General features: G+C 44.2%; 1 protein-coding gene across 1 annotated transcript in view; it reads left to right on the top strand.

The window, feature by feature from the left end:
• Positions 1-6,268, top strand: part of LOC115208021 (transcription factor SOX-4) — a 29,160-nt gene extending 22,892 nt beyond the window's left edge. Inside the window, exon 4 of the mRNA XM_029775727.1 lies at positions 456-6,268. Within this exon, the coding sequence (XP_029631587.1) occupies positions 504-1,697 (1,194 nt within the window). The 5' untranslated portion in view covers positions 456-503 and the 3' untranslated portion in view covers positions 1,698-6,268. The remainder of the gene's footprint in view (positions 1-455) is intronic.
• The last annotated feature ends 11,684 nt before the right edge of the window (positions 6,269-17,952 follow it).

The following is a 17,952-nucleotide window of genomic DNA, read 5'->3' as shown; positions in this document are numbered from 1 at the left end:
TTAGTGTTTGTCCTAGTGGTCACATTTCCAGCCAGTGATGGTAGTGGTGTTATTCATTAACTTGTGAGTAATGTTAGAGATGTTTTTTGTGCTCTTGGATTTGTATAGGATGTCTTAGTTTGCACCTCTAAAAGCAGATGGGTTATGGGCATCTTTTTTTTTTAATCTAAGGCTGCGTTAGACAGGCAGCCCACTTTTGACCAATCAGATCAGCTCTGAAAAATATCTGATGTGATTGGTCAAAAGACCAATTAGTGAAAAAAGATCTGAACTGGGCTTCCTGTCTAAACGCAGCCTTCGCGTTACGTATTGTACTGACCATACTGTATGTAACAATTGAAAATGAAAGGAAAAACACAAGTGTAGATTTATGTGACATTTACAGTCATGCTGTCAGCTGAGCGATACCCTTGATGGTGATACTTATGGCTTGTCTTTTTCCTTTGGTGGTACAGGAAGAGGAAACGTTGCCGTAACAACTTAGAGTGTCTGTGTGATTATGGATGACTCCAGCCGTCACTCTGAGTAGAGCATCATCCTCCATCATGGTACAGCAAAGGGGACACAAATACTTAGCAGTTATGGACAGTGATTTGAGCCAAGAGGTTTTCGTAGGACTGGGAGCAGATGAAGGGGAGGAGGTTTTTGGACCGTCGCCCTCCAACAAAGACCCCAACTGGTGCAAGACTCCCACGGGTCACATCAAGCGGCCCATGAATGCATTCATGGTCTGGTCGCAAATCGAGAGACGGAAGATCATGGAGCAGTGGCCAGATATGCATAACGCAGAGATCTCCAAACGCCTAGGCAAGCGCTGGAAACTCCTCCCCGACTACGAGAAGATCCCCTTCATCAAAGAAGCGGAGAGACTTCGGCTAAAGCACATGGCCGACTACCCCGACTACAAGTACCGGCCCCGGAAGAAGAGCAAGAGCTCCATGCCTGTGCGGGTCGGGGAAAAGGTCCCTCTGAAGACAGGCAAGTCCCACACAGGTGGTCGCGCATCTGCTTCCGCAACCTCCACAGCCACCAGCAAAGGGCTCAAGGTCCGAACGCCTTCCTCCAAACACAGAGCCAGCTTCCACGGCAATAAGTTCAAAGGTTACGATGAGGGCATCAGCGATGACGACACAGTGGATGTAGAGATGGCCAGTCAGGGAGCAAGCCAGCCAGGAGGGCAGAGGCCAGCCTTGGGCGTCTTCCACCACCAGCAGGCTGCCTTGACCCCTGGGGAGCAGCAGCCTCATCTCACAGCCCAGCTCAGAGTCAAATTGCCCACCACCACCTCCCACCAGCCCACCTCCACCCTCCCTGTGGGCCTCTCCTCTGGGTCTCCTGTACCCCAGAGCCTCCCAGAGTCATCTCCCAGGGTGTCCTCTTCATCGGAGTCCCGTACGCCCCTCTCCTCCACCGGCCGCTCCTCCACCCCCACCTCCACCAGCTCCTCCTCATTCGTGTCGTCGGCCTCCTCCGACGAGGAGCTGGACGAGGAGATCTTGCATATCATCTCCAACGCCAACTTCGACAGCATGCCTATGGATTGCGCCACTCTGGACAAAGACTTTGACGCTGCGTTTCACACCAACTCAGGATCCCACTTCGATTTCCCTGACTACTGCACCCCAGAAGTGAATGAGATGATATCCGGGGACTTGCTGGTGCCCAGTATCTCTGATCTGGTGTTCAAGATCTACTGAGCTTCATTCATAAAAGCCTGTGGTTTTTTTGCTTATATTATTTATTTTTCCCCACCCCGAGCTTGGACACTTCCTTTTTGTGTTCTCTCAATCAAGTCCGTAAGTGCTATTGCTTTTCTTTTCCCCGTATGCCACATCCTGATGGTCTGGTGTACAAATAGTGAAAGGTTTCTCACTCCAAGCCTTTTATCAAAGTTAAAATATTCAGGCACCGAACAGGAGACCAGGTACAAACAGCAGAGCAGACTCTGAACAGATATGTTCCTACTAGAGGGATACGAGTGCTTTCAACAGTAAACCTATTCAGTATTTATTGTTTTCAGTATTAACAGGAGCATGGAGCATTGCCATGTCTTTCACATGCATTTGTTGTATACGAAGCACCATTACAGCAATGTTCTGACATAATCAACCAGAATCAAGGCAACAACTGCAGATTCACATTTTCAAATTCACAAAGTAGCCTCATTCCTGATTTATTCATGTTATCAACAAATGATCTCTAAATATCAAAGGGTAAAAAGGGAGATCATGTGAGGCATAGTCCTTATGTTTCAGCTAATAGGAATCTGCAGCACTTGTCATCAGGCTTTTACAGTAGCATCAGTTAAAGTCGAGGCTCTCGCCAAGAGAGAAATCTGCTGCAGACAAGTGCCAAGGAGCCGGCCATAATTTATTTCATAATCTGTAATTAGATAACAGCACTTTCATCGCCTCACTAATACTGCAGACTCCAAGACATGGAGTATTACGTAAACACAAGCCTTGTGTGTGTGCCTGATTCATTCCAGACAGTTGAGACTGACCGTAGCGGTGGTATGGTGGTTAGAGTGTGGGGCTGAGTAGTGGAGGGGGAACAGAAAGGGAGAGAGGGGAAGTGAAAGAGGGGCCAGGGGGTCGGTGATTGGGGTGAGGAGAAGCTTTTCTTTCAGGGAGCTGTACATCTGTCCGTGCAGGCAGCAGCCTTTGTGCCGGGGTCGGAGTGAGTGTGTATGTGTGAGTGAGTGAGTGTGTGTGTGTGTGTTTGAGCTCTATTGAGCAAGCGTCTGCCAGCCGGGGGAGTGGAGAGGGGGTTAGTGTATTCAGGGGGAGATGAGGACACGGCCATCCACACACCCACCAGCTCAGTAAAATGCATGTCATGTCTGCAGTCTGGCTGCAGCTGCCTGATCAGGGCCGATTCAGCGGTGAATGGAGGAGAATCTGTCTGCCAGCTGTCCCTCCATTGACTCTCTCAGGGATCGTTTTGTCTAGAGGTCCTTCTGCCCCTGCCTCATTCATCTGCCCTGATCTGGGGATGAGATGCACGCCACCTCTCCTCTCCTCTTCTATCTCTCTTTCAAACAACCGTCGGGGGAACGAGGTGACAGAATGAGAGACTGAGACGGACCCCCCCCTTCTCTCTCCATCCCAACATGTGACCTTTCTTCTTTTCATCCCTCTATCCTCATTAATTACATCGCCTGGCTTTGGCACTGTGGTGAAAAGGACCAGTGTTATTTACTTACTCTCCACCAGCAGCTGCCGAAGAGCCAGCCAGAAAGCAGCACCAAAACCCTTCCTGCAGTTCTTATTTTATATAAACTGATGCTAATCCCTCGTCAGACCGACCTTGTCAGAGCCAGTCAGCATCCTTTAACAGAGGCTGCCCCACGCGTTGCAGTGTGTCTCTGGAGCAGGCCGTGGAGAGGCAGGAGACGAGGGATATGTGATGGGACCATGGGGGATACACTGGGAGTTTGTTTTCAGACCAAGATGCACTGTTTAGGGTTGTGTCTTAATGACTGTGTGGTATAGGGATCATGACGAGAACAGGATTGGTTTTTATGTTGTGTTCCTCCTCAGTCCCTCCCCCCAGGAAACGCCTGAAGGAACCATTGCTTGTTTATGAGCGACAGTGTTTTCAGTTCCTTGTGATGAGAGAACTGCACCATAACCTTTACAGTACAATGTCTTCATTAGCAAAAAAACGAACGAAAATAAAATCAGGTAACTTGTTTCTGAACTGGAAGGTGGCTTCCTTCATAGATATCAATGGTAGGAGAAGATAGATGAAGGTTAAAGAAAAAGAAAAAGAAAAAAAAACAGTTGGTTCCACTACGACCAGAGGCCTTTAAGAATCCATACAACAACACTGATTCATTTTTTCTGTTACATATAAGTAGGAGTTCCTTTAAAAATATTGGAAGGATACCATTTGAAAGGGAAAGAACAACATCCAACCTCCATCTAAAAGTGAACTGCAATCGAGGTTTTAGACATACTGCATGTGTCCTGGTATTAAAAAAGTGATCGCCAGTATTCTGTACTGTTAATACACACCACTATTGGTTTACATAGACAAAGTAAGGCAAACCATTCCTGAACAAATCAGTATTCAGGGATGAAACAGGGGAAATTACAAATACAGATTCATCAAAAATGTCTTGGCTTACCAGTTGAATGGGTATTTCAACTCTTGATTATGTACATGATACAGTACAAAATATTCCATGTTCTGTCTGGTTATAATATTATCACTCAACAAACCTACGGTACCGTACAGTGTAATGGAACCAATACTGAATTCAACACCAGCAGTCTAAAACTGGACTCAGGACTAAGGTAACAGCTCACTGTGGAACTGCTCCTATGAGTTTTAGTCATTCTATTGTGCTGTATATTAGATCATGCATCTGAAAAAAATATGTACCAGCAAAAAAATTGATACTGCTGAGTTATACCTTTTCAAAGATGTAATGTTTGAAAGTACAGTATGTATCAATCATTCAGATGCATTTAAGTGTAAATAAAATATTTATTTAATTACATAAAAATGTTTTTAAAAAAGCAAAAGGTTGGAAAGGGACACCCTTGACAGAAACCTAACCAGCATTTCCGATTATTTATTTAATACTTGTGTTTTTTATTAGAATATTTCTAGGCTCATTTTATTTATTTATTTCATATTTTAGAAAGAGAGCTAGAAACCGGCCTAGACAACTCACAGATGGGCTCCGGCAAATTAGTGTCAAGAGTGATAAATGCAAAAAGCTGTGGAGAAATTAAGCTGGGTAAAAACATCCATCTGGTGTGCACCTCCTACTCTGGGCCGGCCTTTGATGAATAGCATTCCCTGAGACAGAAATACAAGGACAATGCAAATTTCATCGAGCCGTCGGCCTCCCTCTCCTACCACCACCCCCCACCACCACCCCTACCCCACCCTTTCCCCCTCACATCACAAGTGGGGTATAGCAGCCCCCGCCATACTGAGCTTGACTGTCTGACTGTCTGTCTGACTGTCTGTCTCCAGCTACAGCGTCTTGCATGTGGCTGCCACCATGGTGACCAGGGGCCCCCAGCAGGACCAGTCCAGGGCTATAGGGGTCCACAGGGGCCACTCTCAACCTCAGGGTCCTAGTAGGACTTAACTTACCATTCCTTTAAACCACACCGACCTGACAACACAACAGCAGCACTGGGAGACCCGCCCTGCTGCACACAGAAGTAGCCAAAATATGACCATGATGCCTCACATACAAGTACATATTGTTTACAAGGTTTTACAGAATTATAGTCTGAGCTGAATACAGAATGTTTCCTCCGTTTTCATCCTCGCAGCAAGGGTTATTTTGATTTGTTTACAATGTCAAATATGATTTGTAGTCTATTCACCAGCACGTTTTTGGTCTTAGTTATGGCAAATTGTAACAAAACCTATTTCTGCGACATGAAACAAACTGAATTTTGTTTAAGCTGAAAATATGCTTGTGTTGAACTTTGATTCCTCAACGTTATTGTAAAACAGGGGATAATGGGGGTGTTTAAATATATTTTCATGTGTTACAAATGCATTGCATCCAGCAGTACACTCCAGAGTGTACTAGTCTGAACAAACTGTCTAATCAAATCAATAAGGCTCACCCCTATTCATCAGTATATAGATATACATTGACATACATTTTAAGATCTGTGTTGATAAATGTAATTGGTCGATAAGAAGAACAAAAATTCTTGACATTGCATTGATAATAGGTATGCATGTACAAATAGTAAATGTCTCTAAAATGGGAGTAACTGCACTGTGTATAGCCTCCCATGCAACACTTGTATTGAAAACCAGGGGAAAATGGTGGAAAAGGTCATTTAGAAATATGCATCACTATGCTAACAAAACTTATTGCTAATATTGTCATATTGGAAACCCCCTCTGCTGTGTAGACTGTCATTCCTGCACTATTCTTTATGGATTGGTGCATAACAAACATGATGTATTTCTATCAATCAGTCATTTGCTGTATTGCAATTCGATAAAGCTCATTTAATCTGTGTGCAAAATGGTTCAACAGCTAACCATCTCGTTCATCTTAGTATCGCGTTTGACCAATAATTAGCATTGCTTTATCATGTATGTGTATGCTTTTTGTAGTGTGGTACATTCAGCTGTTCTGACAGTGAGTATGTGGATAGAAATCAAAGCACTTTGTTGTAAATATGTACGTAGATCTGAGAGATGCCATTTTCATTTTGGATAGAGTTATCAGTGTAGTGACACTCCATCACTGAATAAACTGTTGCAGTCAACATGGGATGTCGTCTGTGTCTCTGTCTCTGTATCAAACGGTGGAGTGTGGAATATTCGAAACTGCCTTCCTTATGGGGTTTTAACAGTTGGCTTCCACTGTGACAACGTTACGTGGCGGTTGCTTCCCTCTGTGTTTGTCAGGATGCAGATGTTCTTGTGGTCAACTTAAGAAACTTGAACACACGCACTCGTGATGTCATCCACAGTACGTGTACACGAGATATATGTGAGGCGCACACTGAAACCCGTGTCACACGCTGACTGAAAACCCACCACAACACATTCTCAGAAGCATTTTTTAACACTTAAACTGTAGCATTACTGTTTTTTCAGCACCGTGAAGAAAATACGAGAAAACAATTATTGAGCTAGGGATTAATCCCGAATCCAACTGAGTGACAAAAATGTTTCTGAAGGGGAGTTGTTTGGTTGACTAAATAATGTGTGCCCTTCTGGATTCCCATTCAGAATTCTAACCTGGGTCAGCCGGGCTCCTATAGCCAAAGGCCATGTTTGACTGCTTATGCTGATGGGGGTGACATTTATCTCTTTTCTGTCACTTCAGAGACTTACACACGAAGCGGTGTGGTGAATCAAGCAGACATGCAGTGTGCTCTGCACAGTCATGTCAGCTCCAAACTCAAATGTGGGTTAAACAAAACAGCAAATGGTATTAACTGCTGCTGAAATAGGGGCCGCACTAGGAATTAAGCTCATTTCAGGGGTGACTGACACTTTGTGCATTGTGAGAGTGAGAGACAGTGTATTGTCGGAGCGAGCGGGCAGCATGCAGACAGAGTAGATGTGGTTGGTTGGGTGAAGGTTTGATGTGTGTCATACTTTTGATTCCCTGATTCTAATAAGCTGATTTGGTGAGAAACACCTGAGAGGATTACTCAAAGGATAATAGGCAGTAGCAGCGCTCACGTTAGATTGGATGCTTGTCACTTACTACCACCCCCTACTACTCTCCACAGCATACACTAGTTTACCCTGGAGTCACACCATAATGTCTGACAAATAGCACTTCCCTCATGCCCTGAATACACAAATGCACAAGGCTAACTATATGGAAATGAACTCCCAGTGTAAGGTGCTACATCGGTTCTACTGATGTTATGAAGGTTGCGTGTGACCTCTCTCATCATGGCCCACCAAGGGGGTACAGGGCAACTGGCATCCATTTTGTTTTAATACCTGGACCTTTTGACCCTTCCAGCCCTCTTTAGAGCAGCCCACAGTGATAAATGCCTCCAAAAGTGTGTCTGCCTGGTGAAAACAGCCTCATCTGTGGAACAGCTTATTGAGTTACGGGGAGCTTAGGTAAGCACATAGCTGTTTAACTGGCTGATTCATTAGACGCTTATATTTCACTGGGACCAAATACCAATGGCTCCGACGGAATTTGCCAATAAAGGAGCATTTTTGCACCACTTTTCTCCCTGGTCAGAGAAAGTTAAAAGTACTGCTCTGTCCCTCCTGATTTATATATCTTCCCCAGGGATACAGAGTCCTGATAGGGAAGGAATGATGTCCTTGTAAACTGCTGCATCAGTCCACTCAGGTCCATACCAGGATCAATTAGCGAGACCTAATTGCTGTTCTTCCAATTACACAGTCATAAGCAGAGAGACATGGTTATTGCTAGGGAGCTCCGGAGGACTAAAGGAGAGTCCTCCTACATAGCCTGGTGAGTGAGGAGGCAAGGATCGACAGGGAACGCATGGGTGTATTTGTGGGAGTTTTTGAGAGCGCGTGTATGTGTGTGTGCTAGCGTGTGTGCGCTTGTGTGTGGGTGCGTGCGTCCAGTGTGTGTGTGGTGCTTCTAAGCAGCAAAACAGCCAGTCCAATGTACCAGAAGGACAATTAGGGTCCTGTCTGTGCCATGGTGTGATCTCTCAGATGAGGCTGCAGAAGCAGCATTCGTCTCCCCTGACCTGGGTCTGACTGCGAGTGCCGCTGGAGATTCAGACTGCAGTACACAGTCAGTCAGTGGCTGTGTCCCAAATGGCACCCTATTCCCCCCATAGAGCTCTGGTCAAAAGAAGTGCGCTATATAGGGAATAGGCTGCCATTTGGGACACAGCCAGTGACTAAGTGTTTCTAGATTAAGAGAGCTCTGTCTGGGATGAAACAGCGCTCAGAGTAAAACACTGCAGCTCCTCTCTCTCTCAGTCTCTCACACTCTCACTCTCTCACACTCTCACTCTCTCACACTCACTCTCTCACGCTCTCACTGTCACACTCTCACACTTTCACACACTCACACTCTCACTCTCTCACTCTCACTCTCACTCCTCCCTCCATAGGAAGACCACAAGTGGAGTTTCATGTTTGGCCTTTTGGAAAAACACGGGGTAGACACACAAGATGCTTAAGGAGACCAGGCTACATGAGTGGGCTTCCTATAAATCTAGTTATTCTCTGGATCCCCTCACATACACAAACACACATAATGAAAAACAACCGTCACCATGTGTTTGCCCACTGGAGAAAGCTGAGATAGACTACAGGATTTGAGTGAGGTAGGAGACATTGGTGTGGACAGATTTGGACTGGCTGTCCCCTTTGGGCCAGTCTAGTAGCGTCTCCAGACAGGCTGTGTTACGGTGTGAAGGGGGCCAAAGGAGGCCACGCACTGCCAGAAGGGGACAGTACGGAGGCTGTAAGGAGCGGAGCGGGCCAACAGCTGGCACCATGCTCAGTGTCCAGGCAGCCAGGGCTGCACAAGAGGACCGTCCTGAAAGCCAATACAGACACACAGCAAGACCAAGGGTATGTCCCAAATGGCACCCTATTCCCCATGTATTGCACTACTTTTGACCAGGGTCCATAGGGCTGTGGTCAAAGGTAGTTCACTTCATAGGGAATATGGTGCCATTTGGGAAGCAGAGCTACTGGAGCCTAGAAGTCTATGGAACAGTCCCCCTCAGTCAGTATAGACAGTGGACAACTTATAGGCCACTCCAGATAAGTGCAGATTGGAAAGTGCAGACTCTGTTTATGTGCATTCATTCAAGTTCATTCTTTCGACATGCTCCAATTAGATATAGCTAGTTAGATTCAGTATGGCATGCACATACATGACAGTCACAACAACACATTGCATTTGTCAGTAGTTGACACCTCTTGTCTTGAGCCTAGTTCCCCTGAGTTGTAGGTGTTCAAAATAGTGACAACTGCAGTATATTTAAAGGGCTGGCAATATACACACCATGTATCACAGAGACGTCTGTAGATGTTATATTGTCATGAACTGCACCAGTTCTCATTTCCTGGGAAAGTCATTTGAGCACTGACACTTTCATAAGTCTTATCTGATCACGCGTGCACACGTGTGTGTGTGTGTGTGTGTGTGTGTGTGTGTGTGTGTGTGTGTGTGTGTGTGTGTGTGTGTGTGTGTGTGTGTGTGTGTGTGTGTGTGTGTGTGTGTGTGTGTGTGTGTGTGTGTGTGTGTGTCCTTCCATGTTCTAGTTTGTATTATTTTTGTGCATGCTATAAAAGCATCATTCATTGCAGTCCTGTAAATTTCCGTAAAAGCTATTGTACCACTTCAACCTCAGCTGGCCTGAGCCCAACTTTATAGTGATAGATGCAGAAACACACCACTTCACCCACAAATTTACGACTAACCAAAACAGTCCCGTCTGCCATGCGCAGGTTAGCGTTTTTCGTCATGGATCTTGTTCTGGAGGAAGCTCTGCAGAGTGGTCACCAGCTGACACGGCCACAAAGTCATAAAATATTATTTTAAACCTAACCCTAACCTTAACCCTAAGCTTAACCACATTGCTAACCCTAACCTTAAATTAAGACCAAAAACCACATTTTTGTTTTCATGAATTTTTACAATACAGACAATTTTGACTTTGCAGCTGGCCATCCTAGCGGAAATCCCTTAGTTCTGCCTCCAGGGTACGATTCATGACAATAAACATCAACCTGTCCTGCCTAACCTTTAATGGCTTCTACACCTCATGCATTGCAATCTCTGCAGTGCTAGTAGCTTACTACCCACATCATTGACTTGTTATATAAAGGGCAACAACATTTGGTGACATTTCCTCTGCCTGAGGTGATTGCTGAAGTCACATTCAATTGAACACTGAAAAATATAGATCACGTCATCGACTTGTTTGAATAAAATGATTTGATCCTCAGAACGTGTCATGGTATTAGTTGGAATAGTTTTGAATGGGTGAGATCAATGCTTCGGCTACATCTGAGGAAGCCTTGTAGGACTCTGCATACCTTTCCAGTTGTATGTCAATGATGGTAAGCTCAAGCACAGACGTATAGACCCCAGGACAAGCAATCATTCTTAGGCACGTCCCAAATGGCACCCTTATCTCTACATAGAGCACTACTTTTGACCAGAGCGCTATGGGCCCTAGTCAAAAGTAGTGCACCATATAGGGAATAGGGTGCCATTTGGGACACCGTTTACATTAGCATTTCCATGGAGGCAGTGTAGCGGTAGCCTACACGTCTGGACAAGTCTTGCATCAACAGGATAGGCACAACCAATCTGGCAACCTGCTTCTGGCTATGACCCACTTCTCTGCACACTGACCTTCAGTGGTGGAGGACATTCTTCAGACACACAGACAGGCAAACAAACATGATACACACTGACACCTACACGCCCCCACATACACACATGCATAGTGTATACAGACACACACGATAGTAAATGCATATGAGTCTTTTAAAAATGCTGGATAAATAAGCAATTATACGCCCCATATATGATATGGAATTGAAGTTGGTTGTAAATGATTAACTGCATTACCATTCAGAAGTATTGTTTAACCAATGTATAGCAATGTAAAACATTAATACACATTTCCCACTGTTCTGTGCATGTGATGTGAACTCTCATGTGAAGAGATCTCTGGCAGATGAGTGCAGATGAGTAGACAGCGTGGGTGCATTCTCAGACACATGACTCACACACACAGACACAGACACACACACACACACAAGCACACAAGCACACACACCCACACACATCCTCCCCACCTGGATGCATCTGCAGCGAGCTACGCATACACACGTTGCAAAGGCTCATGGGTTTGTAGGCCACTGCTTATCTCTGAACTCACGTCAAATCAAGATGGAGATGTCCTTTGTCTCATTACAATCATCCTGGGGTTCAGAGCCTGCCCTAGATGTCAATTCTCTCATCAAAAATGACATTGCAAGACAAAGAGGTCAGATACTAATACAGTGTTAGACCTCCTTACTGTACATTTTCTTGTACAATGTCTGCCATTTTGTCAAATGAAGTTCAAAACTTCATTTTAGTTCTTATTTGCACATAAGTCTGGGAGAAGTCAGAGGAAGGACACCGCAGTAGTTTTAGCAGGCCTCATCATCCTCCACCACGCCTCCTGTGGATGTTGTTTACGCTTGGCCCAAATGGATTCCCCTTTAATCCTGTGTACGCCGGTGGATTTACCCACTTCTCCCTGGGTTTACAGTTAAATGTGAGGCCTGGATCCCCTTAAGCCAAGTCTAAGCCCTTTAAAAAGGATGCTGGAGTTTTGGACCGTAGTAAAACGCAATGCTCTCTCTCTCTCTGGCCACTCTCTGCATGCTCTGTCTCTGCCTTCTGATTCAGAGGCTGTGGAGTGGCTTATTATATAAAATCATGGACTTGTATGCTGCTCATCACAGGAAGTGCAAGCCACAGGATTTCATCTCACAGAAAGAAAAAACAATATAGAGAGAAGGAAGTGGAAATCGGGTTATGCTGTATAACCTGCTTCCATCATTTCCCGTCTTGTATAGACTTTGTGTGGATCTACCAGCAGGGTTTCTATAGATTTAGTGGGGAAAGACAGATTAACCTCAATACATCCCCAACACATTAAAGCCTTTAAAATAATCACTGTTACATCCATGAGTTATACCACGTATTACCACCGCAATGTAGCTAGATACGCTTTTCTTTTTCTAATCAATTGTAAACACGGTAAAAGTGAATTTGCATGCAGGGAATATAGGATCCACGATTGATAATGTTTCCAATTTCCAGGGATCAGGGGATGAAAAGGTCACATGTTGATTGTGTTTTTTGGTGGTTTCACAGGGAATGTTTATTGGGATTTACAATACCACATGCTGTTTTATCCTGACCCTTCATGTGCTTGAAGGCCCAATGCAGACGTTTTTATATGAATATATAATAATTTCTGGGTAACAATTAAGTACCTTACTGTAACAGATTTCCATTCAAATGGGGAAAAAAATGTTTTTTTGCAAAAAAAACGATTTCTCAAGCAAGAATTGTGCTTGTCTGTTAGTGGTGTGAGTGGGGAGGGGAAAAACTGAAAACGAGCTGTTATTAGCAGAGAGGTTTGGAACTCTCTTTGTTATTGGTCTATTAACCAATTTACCACATGGTGATGTCACCATTGAAAGCCAAAACTCCCGCCCATGCAAACCTGCTGATTGGGTCCATTGTAGACTGTATTTTCAAGCAGCAACTATCAGGAAATAATACTGATCAAATGTTTTCACACTTTTATAGTGTCCGTTTCATCAGCTGTAGTACAATATGGTATAAAACTGAATTTTGACTGCACTGGGCCTTTCATAACGAGATAGATGTGTGGGGAATATTGCCAGCTCCTACTGTATTGCTCTATTGTTATGTTCTATGAGAATTCATACCAGTGCTGAAGAATTCCACCAGCAAAGGGTTAGAACACAGTTATGTCACTGTAGCAGGGTTGGAAGCACAGAACCAGAACCAGATTCTATTTCTACACTCTTAGAAAAAAAGGTGCTATCAAGAACCTAAAAAAGTTATTTGGCTGTCCCCATAGGATAACCATTTGGAGAACCCATTTTGGTTGCAGGTAGAAAGAACCCTTTTCACAGAGGGTTTTACATGGAACCTAAAAGGGTTCTACCTGGAACCAGAAACGGTTCTCCTATTGGGACAGCCAAAGAACCATTTTGGAACCCTTTTTTCTAAGAGTATATGGTTGGAACACTGCTGTTGCGGCCCAGTGACAAGACCCAATGAAAGCTAAGGGAATCTGCTTAGGCCACCACATTGTCTATACAAATCTGTCATATCTACTGCTTTTTACATACCAGTGCCTCACTTTGGAGTTACATAATCGTCTTATCAAAATGGCTGGTATGAAAGCTATCTTACAAACAGAGATCTGACCTTTACATGTAGCATAGATTATTTTCGCTACGACTGAACCATTCAGTCTCATGAGGGTGTCAATTGGCTCTGAGGGACCCTGACTGTCTTTCGATGACCCTGACTGTCTTTTGATTGGGTGGTCTAGTCTAATCTGTCTGTTCCAATACAAATTCTATAATATTTTTTCTCTCATTTGTTGATTTTACTAAGTCTTGTTGCCAGTTGTGTTATTATAAAACACATAAGTCATCTGAACAAGTGTGGTAATGTTGTAATACTGATGCTCTGCTTTCCTGACCTTCCTGTAAGGTCAAATCATCCTATAGGTTCAATATGTCATATTGGCCTAGGAGCACAGAGCCACAGGCACACAACCTATAGCATAGGGAAGCTTAAACCCACCACATTATGATATTATGATTCGCCTCACGGATGGCAGGCCGAGTCCACATCAATCACAGAAATGCCACCCCAATAACTTCGCCGCAGCACGTATGACAAAAAGCGCCATGCTCAAGAAACCCCAGCCTACCAATGTCCTCAGCAGAATTTCAATGGGGTTACGCTCCCATTTCAATCAATAACAATCTGAAGACACAACATGCAGCAAGGCCTCCAAAGTGTGAATAAATAAGCATAAGAACATAAGCCTCTTATACTTGAATCCAGGTCATAGTTCATAATGTACATTTAGTCTGGGGGATTAAGGAGCTATAATATAATGTCGGTCTAGTTTTAGTCAGTGTAGCCGTGACGACCACGATGACAGACACCTAAGCCAGTGGCGTTTAACCACTGTGACCTGGCTGGGAGGGAAATTAATCTGAAGAAGGTACAGATATAGGATGTTAATTTGACCAGTTTCTCACAGAAGCAAAATAATCCTGCAGCAACAGGAAATGTGAATTATTGTGTGGATTATAATTAATGGACATTTTTGTAGGGTTTGAAACATTTTTAGTTGGGGCAAATCAAGTATTTTAAAGTGGAAATTACAAACTTTAGACACCTTTTTAAACCTTAAATACACTACAAGTGATTCATGCCTCGACTACACTACATGCTATGCAGGACATTTCCTGCAACAACAGGGTGATCAAATTAAGATCCTACATCTGTATGAACTGTGACCTCCATTTTACATCTGAATAGAATACAATGCCCTGGTTTTTGTCCATAACCGCTTAAAGGTGTTGCACCTTGGTCGTTAAAAATAAATGAAGTCAAGACACCCTGTGTATCGGCAGCGCCTTGACAGGGATTACTGAAGAAGTCAAGTCTGAAAAAATAACATGGCATAGCTCTTCCGACATAAACAGTTACATAAACCATGTTTCAGAATGATTTTGTATGCGCAACTTACCTGATTCACATCACAAGACTGAAAAGATCAGCTAATATGTCGTGACATAACACATATCATATTCCGCAATACACAGTATCTTATTACAGCAGTGCTAAAGACACAGAGAGCCACAGTCTTTCTATTACTGCAGTCATACGGGGAGACCAACTGACATTTCCCATAACCTAGACCTGTATGTAATCCTTCAATCTTGATTGGGCTCATAGCATTAGTCAACCTATAGGAAAACAGCGGTGGTTATGCATGGCCTGAGCTGATTGGACCTGATTTACCCATATCGCAACACCACTACATTGATACTTTGTAATTAAACTTCCGACAGCATTTTTGCAGAGCAAGGAAAATGGAATTGAAGATGGGATCGTTCCAGTTCATGTTTTCTGAACCAATTTCATGCACAATTTCCTCTGTGGTAGATGGGAGCCTGTGTGTGTGAGGTAGCTACAGCTGCCCTGCGCTTACAGAACGTGTAAGGCATACTGTGCTGTGAAGGGGTGAGGGGAATATGATATGGAGTAGCAGCACATGCAAATCCACACCTGCTGAATACATGTGAGGAGTTTCAATTATACTGTATAACATGGCCATGTTAACTGATTATGGTGCTAAAATAAAACCCGGTCATGACATTTTCATCCAATAAAATAAAGAACGTGCATAGTCGTTCAATCTGTGATGACTTCATACTTCATATGTAATGATACATGAACCATAGAAAATGTGTTGTTTTGTAATTATGAAGCCCAGAATGACAACAATCGTACTATTTCTCAATACTCACATTAAACCAGTGCTCAAAGGAGCACAACAAACCCCATTTCCTGGTTTCAACCATCACTGCCAGACATTGTAATGTAAACACATGTTCCTGCATTGGTTTTCTGTCTTAAACTCACTAAGGCAGTAGGCCACTGTGGACAGGTTCAGTTCATGAACACCCATGTGGTGGTTACAGTGTTGGACAGTGTTATTGTTTGTGTGTTGTTGTTGTTTATTTGTTAGTGTTGGGCAGCTGTCTGTCATGCCTTATGCTGGGAAGGATAAAGGATACACACAAAGACATGGACGGGCACACAAACACACACACACACACACACACCTCGCCACTTCACTGATGAGAACAGTCTGGGCCAAACACTTCATACACAACAGCTGAACCCACACAGCAGGGAGCCCACAGGCAATCTGCTCCACACAAACACACACACACACACAACTGCACCCTCAAGAGCACCGATGCACACACTACTCCCACTGCGCGTCACAGAAACACAAAGACACGAACAAGACCGTCCAATCCCAGTGGCAATTCAAGAAATGTCTTCCAAACGTCACTAGATTTCACTGTGAGCTTCCACCACAGTTTCTCTCCACACAATCAGTTCTTCAATCTATTCTACAGTCGTTCAACATCGCAGCACTGTATAGAGCTGTCCTCCAGCTTTGTACATCCCTCTGCGCCAGCAGTGAAGGTGAAAGCATTTTATTAAAGGCCAGTCCAGTCCCGGTTCCTACCAAACGGAGCTGGCCCACAGGGGGCTGGAAAACACGCCCCACACACATCCTACACCTTAACAAGCCTGCAATTAAGGCAGACAGGAGCGGGTGCCAAAGTGTTCCCCTTGAAATCCCCCTCCACTTAATCAAGCGGGTCAGGCCTGCTACCGTGTAATGGCAGGAAATGAATTACAACAAGAGCCCCCATTTTAACCCCCCTAAACCTGCCACGTGCGAGTGGCTAATTTGATTCATGAACTTGGGGACATTGTGGAGGCCATGGGGGCAGAGGGTTAAAATGGCCGCTTCATAGTTACATTGAGGGGAGTCGCTTAGTCTGAATGGGTTTTAGTGCACATTACTGCAGAAACACAGCCACATTGGCCCACATTTGACCATACAGCTACGCTTATCAATTGTCTTTTTAATGTTTGTCAGTACAATTAATTGTAATAACAGATGAGCTGATTTAGGAAAATAGGATTTGGGGCCTAAATGAGTTTGAAAAACATAAGTAGACAGAGTTGAAGTTCGAGCCCAAATCTAAGCCACCAATTGAGTTCAAACACTCATTTCTAGGGTGGTATTTCCAACTTGGAGCATGTACACTACATGACCAAAGTATGTGGACACTTCCTCCTTGAACATCTCATTACAAAATAATGGGCATTAATATGGAGTTGGTGCACACCTAGCCCAAAGAGGTTAATATTGAGTTGGTCCCCCCCCCCCACCCCTTTGCTGCTATAATAGCCTCCACTCTTCTGGGAAGGCTTGCCACTAGATGTTGGAATATTACAACGGGGACTTGCTTCCATTCAGCCGCAAGAGCATTAGTGAGGTCGAGCACTGATGTTGGGCGATTAGGCCTGGCTCACAGTCTAAAATGTAACTGTATGCTGTAGCATTAAGATTTCCCTTCACTGGAACTAAGGGGCATAGCCCAAACCATGAAAAAGAGCTCCAGACCATTATTCCTCCTCCACCAAACTTTACAGTTGGCACGATGCATTCAGGCAGATAGCGTTCTCCTGGCATCCGCCAAACCTAGATTAGTTCGTCGGACTGCCAAATTATGAAGCGTGATTCATCACTCCAGAGAACACGTTTCCACTGCTCCAGAGTCCAATGGCGGCGAGCTTTACACCACTCCAGCCGACACTTAACATTGTGCATGGTGATCTAAGGCTTCGGTGTGGTTGCTCGGCCATAGAAACCCATTTCATGAAGCTCCCAACGAACAGATCTTGTGCGCTTGTTTGGCCTACCACTTCACGGCTGAGCTGTTGTTGCTTCCAGACGTTTCCACTTCACAATAACAGCACTTGCAGTTGACCGAGGCAGCTCTAGCAGGGCAGAAATTTGATGAACTGACTTGTTGAAAAAGTGTCATCCTATGACGGTGCCACTTTGAAAGTCACTGAATTCTTCAGTAAGATCATTCTACTGCCAATGTTTGTCTATGGAGATTGCATGGCTGTGTGCTCGATTCTATACACCTGTTAGCAAAGGGCATGGCTGAAATAGCCTAATCCACAAACGTTTGTATATATAGTGTATTTTCAAATTTGCCAATTAGTTTGAATTACTCCTGTTCAGTCATCTTTTTAAACCAGAAAGGCTCTTCAATATAACATCCTGGAGGAGGACCCCCTGA

The sequence above is a fragment of the Salmo trutta genome, chromosome 14 (genome assembly GCF_901001165.1).
Source record: "Salmo trutta chromosome 14, fSalTru1.1, whole genome shotgun sequence".
Classification (NCBI taxonomy): Eukaryota; Metazoa; Chordata; class Actinopteri; order Salmoniformes; family Salmonidae; genus Salmo; species Salmo trutta.
This window is presented reverse-complemented; position numbering and strand designations above follow the sequence as displayed.